This window comes from Filicampus tigris, chromosome 15 (assembly GCF_054856515.1).
Source record: "Filicampus tigris isolate MCC_2025a chromosome 15, RoL_Ftig_1.0, whole genome shotgun sequence".
NCBI classification, from domain to species: Eukaryota; Metazoa; Chordata; class Actinopteri; order Syngnathiformes; family Syngnathidae; genus Filicampus; species Filicampus tigris.
In genome coordinates, this window is record NC_141231.1 from 5856948 (window position 1) to 5874500 (window position 17553).

The 17553-nt window shown below is 39.9% G+C and overlaps 2 protein-coding genes across 2 annotated transcripts; both read right to left on the minus strand.

Moving 5' to 3' along the window:
* Positions 1 to 4513: 4513 nt before the first annotated feature.
* On the minus strand, positions 4514 to 6021 carry phpt1 (phosphohistidine phosphatase 1). Its single transcript, XM_086053550.1, has 3 exons — positions 5667 to 6021; positions 5234 to 5361; positions 4514 to 5143 (listed from the first exon to the last, which is right to left on the minus strand). Exons 1-3 carry the CDS (start codon positions 5830 to 5832, stop codon positions 5051 to 5053), a joined length of 387 nt encoding a protein of 128 aa, XP_085909676.1. The 5' UTR covers positions 5833 to 6021; the 3' UTR covers positions 4514 to 5050.
* An 829-nt stretch (positions 6022 to 6850) lies between these two features.
* Positions 6851 to 17191, minus strand: LOC147135248 (ectonucleoside triphosphate diphosphohydrolase 2-like). Its single transcript, XM_086053587.1, has 9 exons — positions 16723 to 17191; positions 15645 to 15762; positions 13367 to 13517; positions 12069 to 12228; positions 10010 to 10237; positions 8798 to 9067; positions 8554 to 8673; positions 7764 to 7898; positions 6851 to 7655 (listed from the first exon to the last, which is right to left on the minus strand). Exons 1-9 carry the CDS (start codon positions 16837 to 16839, stop codon positions 7440 to 7442), a joined length of 1515 nt encoding a protein of 504 aa, XP_085909713.1. The 5' UTR covers positions 16840 to 17191; the 3' UTR covers positions 6851 to 7439.
* Positions 17192 to 17553: the final 362 nt, after the last annotated feature.

The following is a 17553-nucleotide window of genomic DNA, read 5'->3' on the forward strand; positions in this document are numbered from 1 at the left end:
ATACTGACTCTCTATCGTCAGCAGCTTTTTTTTCAAAGGGGGGGATTGATGGTGGTGGGGCTCATACTATTGTTGCATCAGTTGCATCTATGAGATGTTTGTGTGTTTCTCTCTTTAATACAATATTTCTTTAAAAATCAATCCTATATATATATATATATATATATATATATATATATATATATATATATATATATATATATATATATATGTCGCTGTCCTGTGAAAACACATGTCCATTATTTTCCCTATTTTTATTTTTCACAGGACAGCGATGATGTAATACAAAACAAAGAATATATCAAAGTAATTCAGTACAAATAATCAAGAAATAAAATTATAAAAAATATTGGCTTTTTTGGGTGTCAATTAGCCCCAAGATAAACACTTTGCATGAGAATAAATGATTTAATCTTGTCGACAAATCCAACATCATATTTCATTCGAACAAATGCAACTAATAAAAACACACGTTCAGAAGCATTTGGCTAAACATACTCTCTCTCACTTACCCAAGTGGAGAATCAATGCCAAGATGAGGGCTGGGGTCTTGATTTGTACAATGCCTATCCTCTTCAACCACATTTTAGCAGCTCAGGGCACGACAGAGACGTTCTCACGGGCGTCTCTTGCCTCCTTTTCTTATTACGTTTCTTAATAAAAGATAACAAGTGGACTTTAAGTTCTCCCAGCATGCAACTCTATCATAAACGTCACCACAGTGTATAAAGGCACAGCAGCACATGAATGTGCAAATATTTCACACACAGCACATTGACATACACTTGTTCAATTAACATTGAATGTCCAATTAATTTTGTGTTTTGCATAATTTTCTTGAGCCATAATTTTTCAAGGATGGAGGTGGTGAGCCTATGGAAAGTGGGACCCACGTTGCCTCTTCAAGCTGTGCCCGGCCAGGTCCATGGGTACAGGACGGGCCACCAGGTGCTCACCATCAAGCCCCACCTCCGGGCCTGCCTCCAGAGGAGGGCCCAGGTGACCCACGTCCAGGTGACTGAAAACGTTGTTCATTGAGTGAACCTGCAATGGGTATAAAGCTCTGGACGAATTACAGTGCCATGAAAAAATGACTTCCTCTCAAATTCGTACATTTTGCATAGTTTCCCTATAAGATCAACAAACAAATATAAATATCAGATAAAGATAACCTAAGTAAACATGACATGTTTTTTAAATGTGAATTTATTTATTAAGGATAAAAACTAAAGCTACCTGGCCCTGTGTAAAAAACAATTTGCCTCCTAAATCTAATAACTGGTTGGGCCACATTCAGCAGCAACAAGTGAAATCAAAACTGTTTCACATCTCTGTTGACATATTCTGGCCCACTCTTCCTTGCAGAAATGCTTTAACTCAGCAACACTGAAGAGTTTTACATGCCGAATTGCAATTGATTCAAGTCTGGACTTTGACTTGGCTACTCCAAAAAGCATATTTTTTTTTAAAAAACATTCAGAAGTTTACTTGCTGGTGTGTTTTAGACTGTTTTCCTGACGAAGAATCCAAGCGCGCTTCAGCTAGAGATCAGGAACTAATGACCAAACACTCTCCATCAGCATTTTCTGGTAAAGACCAGAATTCATGGTTTCATCAATCACAGCAAGTCATCCAGGTCCTGAAGTAGCAAAGCCCCAGACCATCACACTGCAACCACCATGTTTGGCTGTTGGTAAGGTGTTCTTTTTCTAAAATGATGTGTTACATTTACGCCATAGATAAGGAGACACCACACACCTTAGAATAATTTAAACGTCTCATCAGTCCATAGAATACACTCCCAAAAGTCTTCGCAATCCTTCATATGCTTCTTTTGCTTTACATAAGTAAAACAAGTTTTTATGTTCTTTTTGGTCAGCAGTAGTTTTCGCCTTGAAGCTGCAATGGATGTCATTTTTGCCCATTCTCGTCCTTATTGTTGTGTGATGAACACTGATCTTGAATGAGGCAAAGGAGGCCTTCAGTTCTTTAGATGTTGTCCTAGGTTCCTTTGTGACCTCCTGAATGAGTCATAATTGTGTTTTTGGGGTGTTTATTTTAGGCCGGCTGTTCATCATTGTTTCATGTTTTCTTTAATTGTGGATAAAGGCACTAACTGTGGTTTGCTGGAGTCCCGAAGCTTTGGGAATGTCTTTGTAACCCTTTCCAGACTGTCAGATGTCTATATTACTTTTTTTAGTAATCAGTCTTGAGTGTGTTCAGTGAAAATGGAATCAACATTCCAAAAAATGTGATAATGTGATTAGCCACAGTTCATTCATGATTTAACAAGGGGGTTGTGGAGGGAAACTTTTTTTTTTTTTTTTTACACATGAAACAATAGCATTAAATAGTTATTTTTCCTTAGTTATTATGCTCCGCACCTGTGGAACAAACTCCCCGCCCGGTTCTGCTCAAACTGTCAGCTCATTTTAAATCAGCGCTGGAAACATTGCGTACTGCAGCATTCTCGTGAACCTATCCTTTATTCTCTTGTTTCAATCCCCATCTTTTAATTTAGCTAAACTGATGCTTGGTTTTAATCATTTCAATCTAATTATTTTAGATGATATCTGCAATGTCTTGAGAATGTTTTGTTACTCTTTCCAAAATGCTTTTAAAACGGAAGTCCCCCCAATCATATTTTTTTCAAGAATATGTTCCTGGCAAGGGCGGCATGGTGTGCGACTGGTTAGCTAGTCCGCCTCACAGTTCAGAGGTCGTGGGTTCGATCCTGGCTCCGGCCTCCCTGTGTGGAGTTTGCATGTTCTCCCCGTGCTTGCGTGGGTTTCCTCCGGGTACTCCGGTTTCCTCCCACTTTCCAAAAACATGCATGGTAAGTTGATTGGACACTCTAAATTGTCCTTAGGTGTGACTGTGAGTGCGGATGTTTGTCTCTGTGTGCCCTGCGACTGGCTGGCAACCAATTCAGGGTGTCCCCTGCCTACTGCCCGAAAATAGCTGGGATAGGCTCCAGCACGCCCCGCGACCCTTGTGAGGATAAACGGTATGGATAATGAATGAATGAATGTTCCCAGCAGGCCCACTAGTTGAAACACGGCATTCTGATTAATTTCGCGTTTGTGGACAGCAAAATGCACTCGTTTTTAGCCATCTCTGGAGGCGGCCATTTAGTCTTTGGACTGAAAATGACATCACAACTGCTCAGAACGACCAATCACGGCTGACCTTTTTTCTGAATCTGAGCTGTGATTGACATGACTTGGAATAATAGAAATTACGGTGTTTGTAATAATAATAATAATAACAAAAACCCTCTTTAGAGATAATTTAAAGAAGAATAATTTAGAAAAAATTTAGTTCCAAGTATCTGTGCAGGCCAGACCGTTTTTCTCGACCCACACTTGAGCCTCGGCATCTTGAATTTTGCCGCGCAACACACACCAAACCCCCCCAACAAAAAACAAACAAAACAAAAAAACATCAAGCAACAGCTTCTAACTTGAGAAACTCCTAGGTTGGGGGACTCTTAGGTCAAGGCACAGGCGACATTCAAATCAGTTGGTAAAGGTAAAACCATGTCCTGAAAGACTACATGTTCATACCTTTCAAATTATAGTCTCCAAATATGTTTGAAGCAATGTTCCTCCTGATGCTGCTTTGTCCTTGGTCAGGACATCACATCATACATAAATAACTTATGGCATTTACATTTCGTAAAGCTATTTGTCACAAAGGTCAAAAACCTGAAGTCTGGGTTCAAAGACTTAGACCAGCGCCATGAAACACATCTGTATACATGTACAGTGGGTACAGAAAGTATTTAGACCCCACTTTCAGTGTCATTGCAGCTTTATACCAAAATCAAAAAAAGTTCATTTTAGTTCTCATTAATGAACACTCAGCACACCATCTTGACAGAAAACCCCCCCAGAAATGTTTGCATAATTTTTTCTTTTTTTTAATAAATATGCAAAAATGTCTACATTTCCCTTTTTTTCTGTCAAGATGGGGTGCTAAGTGTACATTAATGAGAAATAAAATGAACTTTTTTGATTTTGGCAAATGACTGCAATGACAGAAAGTGAAACATTTCAAGAGGTCTGAATACTTTACGTACCCACTGTATATAAAAACAACAAAATGGTTAATTCCTTGGCTTTCCTGTTGCCTAATTAGTCTTGGCAGCATCACTTATTATGAAACTAAGGTGTCAATTGAACAGATTGCAAAACAGGAGGTATTGTTGTTTAGGTATTTCCAACACAACCTAGTTGGTGCATGTAGTCAGACACTTCAATAAGAATAATTTAAGTCAACAAGGAAATACATGCAGTTTGTACAATTAATACAATAAAAATTGAGCGTGTGAAAAAGAGAGTTGGGATCCCTAAATGGTAAATGTCCTTTGAAAAAAATAAATAAATAAATAAAAAAGCTAAAAGTGACTTGTCTTAAATCCATGGTAGTGTATACTTGTCAAATCTCACAAGCACTGTCATTATCCAATACTTCTGCACCTAACTATACATCAAACCACAAGAAACGTAGATTTTGCATGGTGCGTTCATTTATTTGATAAAATTCATGTGTCCTCAACATTAGGTATACAGGAGTATATGAGCAGTTGAGCACCATACAATGAAATCCAATACAAGAGCTGTAGCAACATTTCGGCCTTGTCCAAGACAATGAAGTACGATCTGAATGAAGGTTATAATGGTGGTATGGATATCACAATGTTTAATATATCATATAAGTCCGTACTGAAACTGTAAAAACTGACAAATCTGCCAATGGCAATGAAAACTTTCTTAAGTAGTATTTAATTAAATGATGCCTTGGCTAATTTGATCTTTCAATGTCCCACAGAGAAAAGTCACCAATGGCACCATGTGGTACAAAAAAAGAAAAAGAAATGAGAAGTAAATTCTGTGGAATAATTAATGACATAAGACATACTGTAATAGTATCAGGATGTAATTGTGGCACTGTAAAGTTGATGATAAAAATCATCTAGTCTATGACGATGGTGTTAAAGTCTATCTCGGCAGGAGGAGTATCTTTCATATTTTTGTTAAAGTTCATTTCAGTATCCTTCGTTATCCCAGGTCACCTCATAGTCCGGGTATTGAACCTTCAGTTTCTCAGTAGTTATTGCGTGGTTTGCTCTTCCAAAACCCTGTAAAGAAAAACACCACAGAAACGTATATTTGGTAACTACACTATCAGTATTTGAAGGATTTGCGAGTGTGCTAAACTGGACACTCACCATAGAGTAGCCATAAACATGGATCTTCTTCGCCTGAGCATCGTGTTTGATCCTTCCTCCTCCGACACACTCACAGTCAAGGAGCCCATCCTTTTCCAACTCCTCAGAAACTTTCTCGTAGATATCCGCTTCATGCAAAGAGGAACCATTTCATGTGATTATGTGCACTATAAAAAAAGATCTATAGATGGCAGTTGATGTCCACGATGCTATGTTGGTGGTGTTGGGCTGCCATCTCGTGGTGCTCAGATGTGGCTGTGACATATTTCTTGCATTGCATGGGGATGACATACCAGATATTCAGTTAAATCGTATTAACCTCACAAACATGATGCACAAAAATTGAAGGTTGCATCGACTCTTGGACTCTTAATTACACTGTGAGAGAAATAGCCATCGGGACTATATTTTGTCACAGATTAGCAGCACTCACCGTGGTACTCGGCCCAGCTGTATCCACGGACTATATCGACTTCTGTGTCGTCTCCTTCCTCTTTGCTGTGGACTCTGATAAGTATGTACTTAAACACACCGGAGGGATCGATGTCTGCCTGCGGGATATTTACCATGCGGGAAGCCGCTTTCGTTTGTGTACACATCTCCACACAACTTGAACGCCACACGGGCAAGTAAATCAGCAAAAATAACGGTTCCAATTTTAACTGCAAAATCCGTTTCGGCCTGTGTAAATGCACCACGTAAAGACAAGGGCCAATCTCTAACTTGTTACCATTACAAACTACAGTGTTTTGTATTCGGCACACTTTTATTATCTAATATCTACAAACTACTTCCGCTATTTACAAACTATTTCCGTTCACCGTTTTCAAGACATTACGCTATTTTCACTGGTTTACTACATTCTATCAATTTGGAAGGCTGTTGAATTAATTGTATTCTTCTCAGATATTTTAAATCAATAATGAATAGTAATTTACTGCAAATTTGCGAAAAAAAATGATTACATCGCAATTTAAAACTTTTCTTGTGAAAGAAACAGAGCTATAACAGCTAGTTCCTTCAACCTAAAACGTCATATTGTTGTTCTTTTGTACAAGTGTAGAATGCATTGAAATGAACATTTTACCGAATATATAAAACAGGGATGGGTAGTGACGGCCAAATTAAGCTTTTGAAAATCACCGAACCATTTGGACGAATGCGTTCAGTTCAGAAGCTTCAGTTAGAGTGCCCTCTCCTGGAGAAAAGCAAGACTGCACTGCGTTGGATTTAACATTTTGAAAGATTTCATGCACGCAACCCACGTGCACATACGAGAACCCCCCCCCCCCCCCCCCCCCCCCCCCACACACACACACACACTAAAACGGACCATAAATAAATAAACTCCAAACCACGGCCCACGAGCCAGATATGACCCGCCTTCACATTTGGACCGGCCGCTGAACAATACCAGATACACATTATGATTTTTTTTACACGCATAGAAGGTGACATTAAATTCCACCGTTCTGCAGTCTTTTTTTTCCTGTGAAGAACACAGAGAGGGTTCGGGGTTTCCCCCAGTGAAATGTAAGATCAGATACTGACATCTAATATGTAACTGAAGAATAAAAATATCTGTTGAGACTTAGAACCCACGACATTTACAGAAATGTGCTTTGTTTATTTTTTTTCCAATGAATGAAAAATATTAGTGACGTAATTTCAATTGAATAATCAACTACAAAATCTCTGTTACTTAAACACATGATCATCTATAGGTGATAAAAGGAAAAGTAGATGAAGCCTGCAGAAGATAAAAAAACAGTAACTGTCAAACAGTAATAGAAACCGTATTGTCACCATAATTCCCAAATGTATGCAAAAAACATTGAGTTAAGCTAAAATAAAGGGTAATATATTGCTGAACCAGTGTGGTCTTGATGTAATATTTTAGAAACACGTTTATAATTATGTTTATGTACTCCAGAAATTAAATAAAACTGTTGCAATACATACTTTTTCTATGGTCCACCAGAGGCATTAAGTGTACAATATTTGTGAAATTACAGTAAAATGTCTGCAGTGTGAGACATTAGAAGTCACTTTGCAAGCAAGTTTGAGGTCCCATAAATTCATATGTTCAAAACATTTTTGAAACTTCACATTCATTTTTATATCCAGGGTGATATACAGAGCTCAAACAGTGTAAACTGTACCACAGTCTATTCGCTTTCCGACTGCACTGTGTGCCATTGCGGGTCTAGATTGCTCTGTCGTTGAGTCCTCTCCTTTTCCACTCAAAGACTCGAAGGGTGATGAAGACCAGGACTGTGACCAAGAGCAGCACAAAAAGAACTGTCAGGCTTTCCCATACTCCAGGTGCCAATGCCTTCCATGTTCGAACTTTTTCTGATGGTAGCAAATTACTCAGACTCAACATGTAGCCCAAAGCCCACCCAACTGAGGTATCACCAGCCTGCAGGATAAAAAAAAAAAAAAAGTGATTGGAACATACTCCTTCATTTTCTTTGGCATAAGAGCGTCTGGGATACACCTGGCTGTTAAAAGATACCAAGCCTTTCACCTTCTTCTTGAAAGAAATGCGGGAGAATGACTCTTCATCAAAGCTGTATCCTTTGAGTAGGAGAACCTTGACAAACACAGAGGAAGCACAATAGTCCCTCAGACGAGATGCTTGATCTGGAGCAAGAGCCAGCATCTAAATCAATGTGTAAAAAAATAAAAAATAAAACAATGTTATGGTTCATTACTGTACAATTAATACAGCAAGCTAAAATTATGCCACCTACAGAAAAATTCTAATTTAATTAAAAGAATATATTTAATACAAAATGAAAAAAAAAAACTCTCCTTACATAACACTACACTATATAAAACCCATGCTAGCAGACGGAACATACAAACTCCCCCGAGCAGAGATTCAAACTCAGAACTTTGAGTGGATTCTTGCTTTGATAAAAGACAGAGGTCCTTGTAATTCTTAAAAATGTATATTTTTCAAAATAAAGTTTCAATTTAAAGCTTAAATACCTTTTTGTGATTTATTCTTCTGTGAGGGGTCAAGCCATTTGAATGATATTGAATGACTAATTATTTGGTTTATTAATAAAATATTACAAACACCTATCAGTATGATTCAGTGCATTGCCACAACTTCATTTAATTTTACATTAAGGAAAGAAAAAACATATATCTGAGTGGCTAATGGGTGGCTTTGGTAAATTCGCCATCCCACGCCTGCCCTCCCATATTTTCTCTGAATAGATTTCCCCATCATGTACATCAGTTATTAAATATAAGTTAGATATTATTACAAGACTCCATTAACCACAAACTACACAATATTACATTACCTGAACAAAACTCATCTTGCACACTGTTTCGGCAGCCTCCTCCATTTGTGCGGGAGTGCTCACTGTGATTCCAGTGATGCGCTGCAGGAAGGCATGAATGTAGAAAAAGGCCGAAAATGCCTGTTCAAGCAGACAAGGGAGATAATTGCATGTGCAATGAGCGTATACAGCAAAATGAAGTCAATGTATTTCAATGACATTTTGTATTTATTGTCTCCAAGAGCCCAATGCCACCTATTCTTACCATGAAGCTGCCAGTCACATTAGGCTGAAAGACTTTATCGAAAGAGCAGTGAGAGAAGGGGCATCTGTCGAAGGAGAAGATCTCTGACACATTGCCCACACATTGCTCATAATGTCCACTGCCCTGTATGAGCAACGAATCTTGTGCTTCATAGGTGCTTGGTTTGTACTTGGCTGTGCATGGAGAGTTGAATATACTGTCCAGATTTACTTTTACAGAAGAGTCTGTGGGATGGCACGGGTGGGTGACTGATACTGAATAACCCTGAGACTGAGAGAGTAAGAGAGAGTGAGGTGGACCGAAAACTTTGCACATTCCTTCTCCAAAGACTTTATACAGCAACAAAGAAAAAAATACCATAAAGTACCATAATTTCCGGACCTTTGAGCACACCTGAGTATAAGATGCACCCACTGACTTCAAAGAAGAAAAACGTTTTGTACATATCTAGGCCACGCAGGAATATATAAAACAGATGTCCATGTTGTAACATGGGATAATTACACAGATGAATAACACAAAGATGACTTTTTAAAACTTTTAATTAACATTCATTCATTCATTCATTATCCATACCGCTTATCCTCACAAGGGTCGCGGGGCGTGCTGGAGCCTATCCCAGCTGTCTTTGGGCAGTAGGCGGGGGACACCCTGAATTGCTTGCCAGCCAATCGCAGGGCACACAGAGACAGACATCCGCACTCACAATCACACCTAGGGGCAATTTAGACAGTCCAATCAACTTACCATGCATGTTTTTGGAATGTGGGAGGAAACCGGAGTACGCGGAGGAAACCCACGCAGGCACGGGGAGAACATGCAAACTCCACACAGGGTGGCCGGAGCCGGTATCGAACCCACGACCTCTGAACTGTGAGGCGGACGTGCTAACCAGTCGACCACCGTGCCGCCCCCTTTTAATTAACATGCCATTGTAAATTGCCTCTCAAAAGCAGTTTTTCTTTGTACCCATGTATTATACAGTCCCACAGTTTGTGGGAATTTCTCTGTTTACAGTCCGGAAAATATGATAATACACAGTGCACACTTAATTCATTTATAGATGTTGATTCCATCTCAATATAAAAGTGAATAATTTGGGATGCATCGTCATGTAATCTATAGACATACTTTTACTTCAAAATAGATCTGTTCTTTTGAAAGTATTTTGTAATATTTTGCTTATAGGTAAGCCAAAATTAAGTCAAGTACCTTGACAATGTGGGCCAGCAGCCTTTTGAGAACCTGATCCTGTCCATAGCAGAGGAAGCTGTGTGTGTACAGAGAATACTCCTGACCATACAGACGTAGGTTCATCATGTCCTTCTCATCCTCTACTTGCTCCTGAGTCACAAACGTTATCTGGGTGGATGCACCGCCAAAATCGAGGGCCCCCACTGTGGGCCTGTCCGAGCTGAGCCACTGCCCAACAAAGCCATACTAGAAAAGAATATAACAGACAGGCACAATTTTAGTGGGGTTTTTTTTTTTTTTGTCTAAAAAGTGACATTTTCTGTCTACAACACTAATCAACCAACTAACCAACCACTTTTAACCAGTCCACAAACACAGACATAGTGAGTATTTTTTTCTCTTAATAATTTTGTAGCTAATTCAGACTGTACATATCTACACAGTCATAAGCCACTAGGATACTTTCACACTGAGCTGGTGCCAGTGCTAGTTTGTCGCTAGAGCCAAAATGAGCCAAAATATCTTTGAAATCTTTTTAAATGCAAAAGGACCCACACAAAAAAACTGGTGGCAGACTAGCACCACTTTACTCCAGGTGGTAGGGAGGTAGGGAGGGTCTTTTGGTGTCCCACAGGAATCAGTTCTAAATCCCCTTTACTCTACCTTTGATTTACTTAACTATTTGGCTCCATGTCATAGTAGACCTGGGGTCCCTGGCAACTCCCATACCATTTCAAACCTTGGTATCAAATTTCTCAACTCAACTGTATTTATAAAACACTTTAAAGGGGAAGTCAACCCAGACATATTTTTTTTTCTGGAATATGTTCTATGCAGGCCCACGCAATACAGCATTCTGACTAATATTGCGTTTTTGGAATATAAATTAAGCAGCAAAATGCACCCAATTTTAGCCATCACAGGGGGCGGCCATTTTGTCAGTTGTGTCGACCAATCATGGCTCACCAATCAGCTCAACTGTTTTCTGAAGCTGAGACATGATTGGTAATTATCTGAGCCCTGAGGAACTTCTATGTCATTTTCAGTCGACAGAAGTGACAAAATGGCTGCCCCCTGTACCAGCTAAAATGGGTAGATTTCTCATATTCCACAAATGCAATATTAATCAGAATGCCGTGCTTGGACTCGTAGGCCTGCATGGAACATATTCTGGAAATAAATAAGTTTGGGTTGACTTTCAGACAAACCACAGCTATATACAAAGTGCTGTACATGGAGTAAAAGTAAGTCATACAGTACAAACAATAAAATACATGAATAATAAAGAAGGTAAAAAGCACAAAAATGGTAAAACCAAAACCAAGTCTCATGCTGAGTCAAGAGCCGAAGAATAAAAAATAGTTTTACATAAGTCGAGTTTTAAAGATGGGAAACGAGGGGGCTTGCTTAATGTTTATCGGAATGTCATTCCAAAGAATGGGACCGGCAACGGAAAAGGCTTGATCCCCTCTGAGCCTTCACTTCATCCTCGATACTTCTAATAACATCTGGTCCGCAGACCCGAGGACCCAGGTATGTGCGTAGTGGTAGAGAAGCTCAGAAAGGTAAACTGGGGTGAGGCTATTTAAAGATTTGTAAACAAATAATAGTATCTTAAAAATAACTCTATAATGTACAGCGAGCCAGTGAAGGGATACTAGAGTAGGAGTTACAGTATGTGCTCACTCTTGCGAGTACCAGTCAAGAGGCGAGCAGCAGCATTTTGGACCAACTGGAGACGCTTGATGGAGGATTGGCTGACTCCAAAATAAAGTGCAATAGAGTAATCCAGCCGTGATGTGACGAAGGCATGAATGACTGTTTCAAATTGCTGTCGAGAAAGGAGATTCTTTACCTTTGAGAGGTAAAACAGGTCACTTGTGCTAACAATGAACGTTATGTTGGTAATGTAATGGCATAACTCTTGTTTGGATCCTTGCCGGTGTGAAGCTATGGAACCATGCTGAACTGAGCACATCCAAGCACTGACACGTAATTTCAGTACCAAACCAGCACTAACATCAACTCAATGTGAAAGGGCTATATTAAATCAAATTCCCAATGATTTTGCCCTTACCTTGATGAAATTCTCTAAGAGGTAGTTGACAGTGACCCAGCCATATGCTCCCTCCTCATGACCGGACAGAATGGCGGCCCCCTGGTAGCTGAAAGGGTATGACTGGATTGTACGGCCAATTTCTTGCAAAATTTGAGCTGAATGCTCTGGACTGGAAATGCTAGGAGGGTGAAACAAAAATGTGAACATGCAGTATCTATCGTTTCCTCTAAATAATATAATCCCATTCACTTCCGTGATAAAGACAGAAGCCAAGTAAAGAATTAAAATTTGTGCTTCCATCCATCCATCCATCCATCCATCCATCCATCCATCCGTCCTCCTTCTATATTGCTTATTGTCATTAGGGCCGTGATTGTGCTGGAACCTGTGAAAGTTGATTTTGGGTGAGAGGCAAAGTACACTCCAATGTGGTCCATCCATCCATTATCTGTACCGCTTCTCCTCACAAGGGTCGCGGGGCGTGCTGGAGCCTATCCCAGCTGTCTTTGGGCAGTAGGCGGGGGACACCCTGAACTGGTTGCCAGCCAATCGCAGGGCACACAGAGACAAACATCCGCACTCACAATCACACCTAGGGGCAATTTAGAGTATCCAATCAACTTACCATGCATGTTTTTGGACTGTGGGAGGAAACCGGAGTGCCCGGAGAAAACCCACGCAGGCACGGGGAGAACATGCAAACTCCACACAGGGAGGCCGGAGCCGGGATCGAACCCGCGACCTCTGAACTGTGAGGCGGACGTGCTAACCAGTCGACCACCGTGCCGCCTTGATTCACACTCACATTCACACCAAAGCACATTTAAGAGTCTTCAACAAACCAAAATGCATGTTATTGGAATATCGGAAGGGAAAACACATGAAAAAAATCGCTACAAGCTTGGGGGAACAAATTCTACACAATTGAACCCCAATCTCAGAGCTGTGAGGCAGCTTTGCTAACCACTTGTTCACCCTGACGCCTATTTACTGATCAATTTGGATTAAACTATTTCACTGACTGTATCCCATCCGTCCATCCATTCTCTGTATCGCTTATCCACACTAAGATCACAGTGTGCTACAACCTATCTCAGATGACTTTGTGCATGAGGCCAATACACCCAGAAGTGGTCGCCAGCCAATCGCAGGGCACTTATAAATAAACAACCATTCACACTCACTACTCACTCACAATTAAAAGTCTTCAATCAGAAAAAAAAAGATGGATGGATGTTATAGATACGCATTTGCTTTAAGAAAAAGCAATGCAAAATCCCATCCAAACTACACGATCAGCACAAACACTGACTCACTGCAGAAGCCTCATGCCAGCTGTGGCACCCAGGTACACAGGTGTAACCTTGTGTCTGTGTGCAGGGACATCGTGCATCGCCTGGTCTAGACACATCTCCAAGCTCTGCCCTGCCGCTCCCTGTTGGCCTGCATAGCTGGATATCCCACCACCTGAAAGAAGTATACACACTTCATGACATAACTCACGTAGTGACTTGAGCACGTTAGAATATTCACCCCCGCAATGAAAAAAATGCCCAAAAATATTGTACAATACAGCATACTACTGTACCTGGAAAGAATATTAAATAATGGTGATGATACTGGGTAAGTGAATTTGCGATTGAGACATATAGAAGTCACTTTTGCCAGTTACCACAGTATGTAGCAGCCCCTGCTTAATGACAAATTAAGCCTGAATGCCAAATTAAATGCAATTATAAAGTTCTATTTTATGAAATATAAATTTGTGAATGACAAAATAAGGAGGCAACACTATTTTAGAAGTCAATGAAATGCCAGATGATGTTCAGAAAGTACACATGTTTTTAGATTATAAGAATTACCCAGTATAACAAAATAAAATTATAATAGAATTGGTTATATATATATATATTTTTTTACTATAGACACCAGTTTTTTACTGTGATTGGCAGTTAAATAGTCCAGGCTGCACTCTTACCCAAGATGAGCTGGAACCTAGCCCAGCTCATTTTGGGCAACCCTAATGTGGACAAGCTGTACATACACTCTAAAAACAGTTGGCTTATTTCATTAACCCAATTTTTGGATTGTTTGTGTTGGGTCAAAATTCTGGGTTATTTCTTATAAATTAACCCAATTGTTGGTTCAAATTAACTGTATATTGGGTTATATGCCAGTAATGTTTTATGTTGGGTCAAAAATCAACCTTAGAGGCCCATACACAGGTGCCAGATGTACACTTTAATTAAGTATGACTGCCGGCCATGACAGCCACCGACATACTGTTCATGTCGACACACGCAGCATCGTGGTCAAGTCAACGACACTTTTGACATTTGGATTTCTTCATTTCTCACACTGTTTGGGGAAGTACTTCACACATTGTAATCTTTTGAAAACGAGTTGCTTGTAACTGAGCTTGTGTGTTGGACAGGAAGAGTGCAGGAATCGTTAAAAAAGAAAAGACATTGGTCTGCCGCCATTGTAGGATGTGACACTTCACAAGAACTGTGCGTTCTCCAAATAATGTTCCATATTACCGGTAACTTTATGTGTTTACTGTAATCCACAGGAACATTTCTATTCCTCATGATTAGCAGAGTGGTTCTGGTTACCTTGCTTGGAGATTGAAAACTGATGAGCGCAACTCTCCTCAAGAGGTCAATATATCTCAACGCACTTTTCAAGATGGGCCCACAACTCATCAGCGCTCATGTGAAAGTGTGAGACAGTTGTCTGGGTATGACCGCAAGGAAGCAATGCTTGGTTTAAAGAACTGAAATAAATTGTATGCCATTTTACAAATTCATCTATCTAATTGACTGATTTGCATTTCGTGGCTGACAGCCAATCAGAGTGATTGTCACTGACACCAGTTTGCGGACTGCCGTTGGTGTCTTATTCATTCAATTCATGTCTAAAAAGCACCATGACACAACATATATGAATTTGATGCAATTCTAAACACTACTTTTTAATTTAGATTTGTTCTCACTTCCACCATGAATGTGCTGTACAAAACTTTGGACACGTATGCATTCTACTATATGAAACCATGACCTCGTGACCATGGCACATGCATGAGGGATGGTTAGTGGGCCATACTAAAATCCACTTCTGCCCTTGCTTAATTGCACTCTTTTTTTGCCCATCATCTCCCTACTGTTATTGTTACTAAAATTATGTCAACATCAAGAGTGATGTGCCTGATGATAAAGGACACTTTTTTTTTAAACTTTCACTTATTAATAAATTTTTGGGGAAGGGGCACTATCATTAGCATTATAAATAAAATGAATAAATAAATGAAATAGTGGACTAACCCAAATATTTTCATTGTTTTGAGCAATTTCTTGTGTTCATTTAATCCTTAATTTTGGGTCAAAATGGAATAACCCATTTGTTGTGTTAGTTTAACCCTAAAAGTTGGGTCAAAACTGAATAACCCAATTTTTGGGTTCAAATTGACCCAAGTCTGGGTCCTTCCTTTTTTTAACACAACAGTTGGGTCAAATTTAACCCAAAAATAGTTATTTTTGACCCAACTGTTTTTAGAGTGAAATGGATGAATGCTAACAATCAAGTTAAACTTACCCTTTGCATGACATTCACTGTGTTGGGTGACCACACCAGTGCCATTTTGCTTGTCTGCAGGCCACTTGTATACAAATAAGGATGTGTGTGAGGAGCCAGCATCCAAAACAATTCCGTACTACAAGATTAGGGAAAAAATATGAAGTTGTTAAGAAGTGCATAGAGCCAGTTTAGCAACTGTACAAAGGTCTGCACTCTTCCTGTCCAACTCCTTGATGGGCTTGGGAAAGATTAAAACTTCACATGGTGTCAGGTCACGTGAGTGGGAGGTTTTCTCTATCGCGGCAATGTTTTTCTTTGCCAGGAACTGTTGGATGCTCAGGGCATTGTGAGGAGGCGTGTTGTCATGGTGATGCAGACACAATTTTTCCTGACACAACATTTGCACACTTCTCGTGCACTGAACGAAGCAAACTGCGCAGGATATTTTTGCAAACACTGATCTCTTTGAACTTTCATGATAGCAATCCTGGAACCTTCTGACATGACTCTGTACCCTGTACATACTGTATACATACACAGTATATAATAAGACACACTTTTTATGGCCTTTATTGTGCACAGGCAGCAGAAACCCGAGTTGATCTTTGAAGCAGTCAGGGCACGTCTAATGCTAAAATAGGTCAGGGATCTCTCCGTTTAGCCATCTCTCTCTCAAGTGCAAATACAAGTTAACCAATTAATGAAAAAGGCTTTATCTGAAGGTGAATATTTAATTAAATATTGTATTCATTCAAATGGCATTTTATTCCAAATATAAGTACACAGCCATAAATAAGGGTACAGCATGAATCTATTTCTGTACTCCCAGCAACCACCCCCCTATTACAAGCCAACGCTTATTTCTTTCTGCAAGTGTATACTGAGTACATGAACGCATAACATAATACATAAACTAACAATTGTCATGTCTAAATAATATAAGACTATCACTTCAAATATGTGCATCTAAATAAAAACCGTGTGCCTAGTGTCAGAGATTCTTCCGGGGTGCCTAACCCCATACATTCTTTGTTCACATGTTAACCAGTCTCACACTCATCACAGATCCAATAATAAACGACGGGACCGATCTTACCATAAAGCCAGGCACCACGGGAATGTCTTCGCTTGGCACCGTGAGGAGCAGGACTGCAGCCAGACCGAGCGCCAGCAGAACGATGAGGACAGCAGGATGAGCGGCACACTGAGCCATGAGTGAGGCAAAAAGAGGCTCCCTAGAATGGCTCTAACGCAGTATGTGAACGCCTCAAGTTGGAGAAGTCAGTCTACCTCCTGCACTTCTTGTTTACATCCCACTGCAGAAAGCAACATTTAGCATTGTTGGATTTATGATCCTCCCCACGTCTAAGCTCCAAGGCTACTCGTCCAGCGGAAGCAACAATGTTTTTACTTCAAGCCTGAGTTGATGTGAAGCGAAACCTCATGCGCATTTGTTGCTTGGATCAAGTCTGAAATGCACGTTTTCTTGGTCTGAGAGACAAAGCAGACAGTTATTCACTCATGAGATGTAAACAATGGATGTCTTGGGCTGGCAGGGATCCACATTGTAGGTGACCAGACTGAGGAACGGCAGGGCTGCTTGTTGTTTTTGTCTAGTATTTGCATGTAAATGGGTGCAGCCCCTAAACCGGCTTGCAAATCGCATCCTCTTTTGAATGGAAAGTTAAGCTAGGAAGTGAAGTTTTCCAGAGGACTAAACTGGCGTTGGTGCAATTTTACAGCGAAATTTAACTGGAACGTGTTTAACTATATTTGAAGCTCAAATAAAGCTCAAATAAAATACATATTTGCAGTGCATTTTATTTGAGTCTCAAATGATGAAGGGTACTATATAGTACCTTTCATCATCTATTACAATCTAATGGGATTTGGAACCAATACAACAGCTCACAAAACACCCATTCAA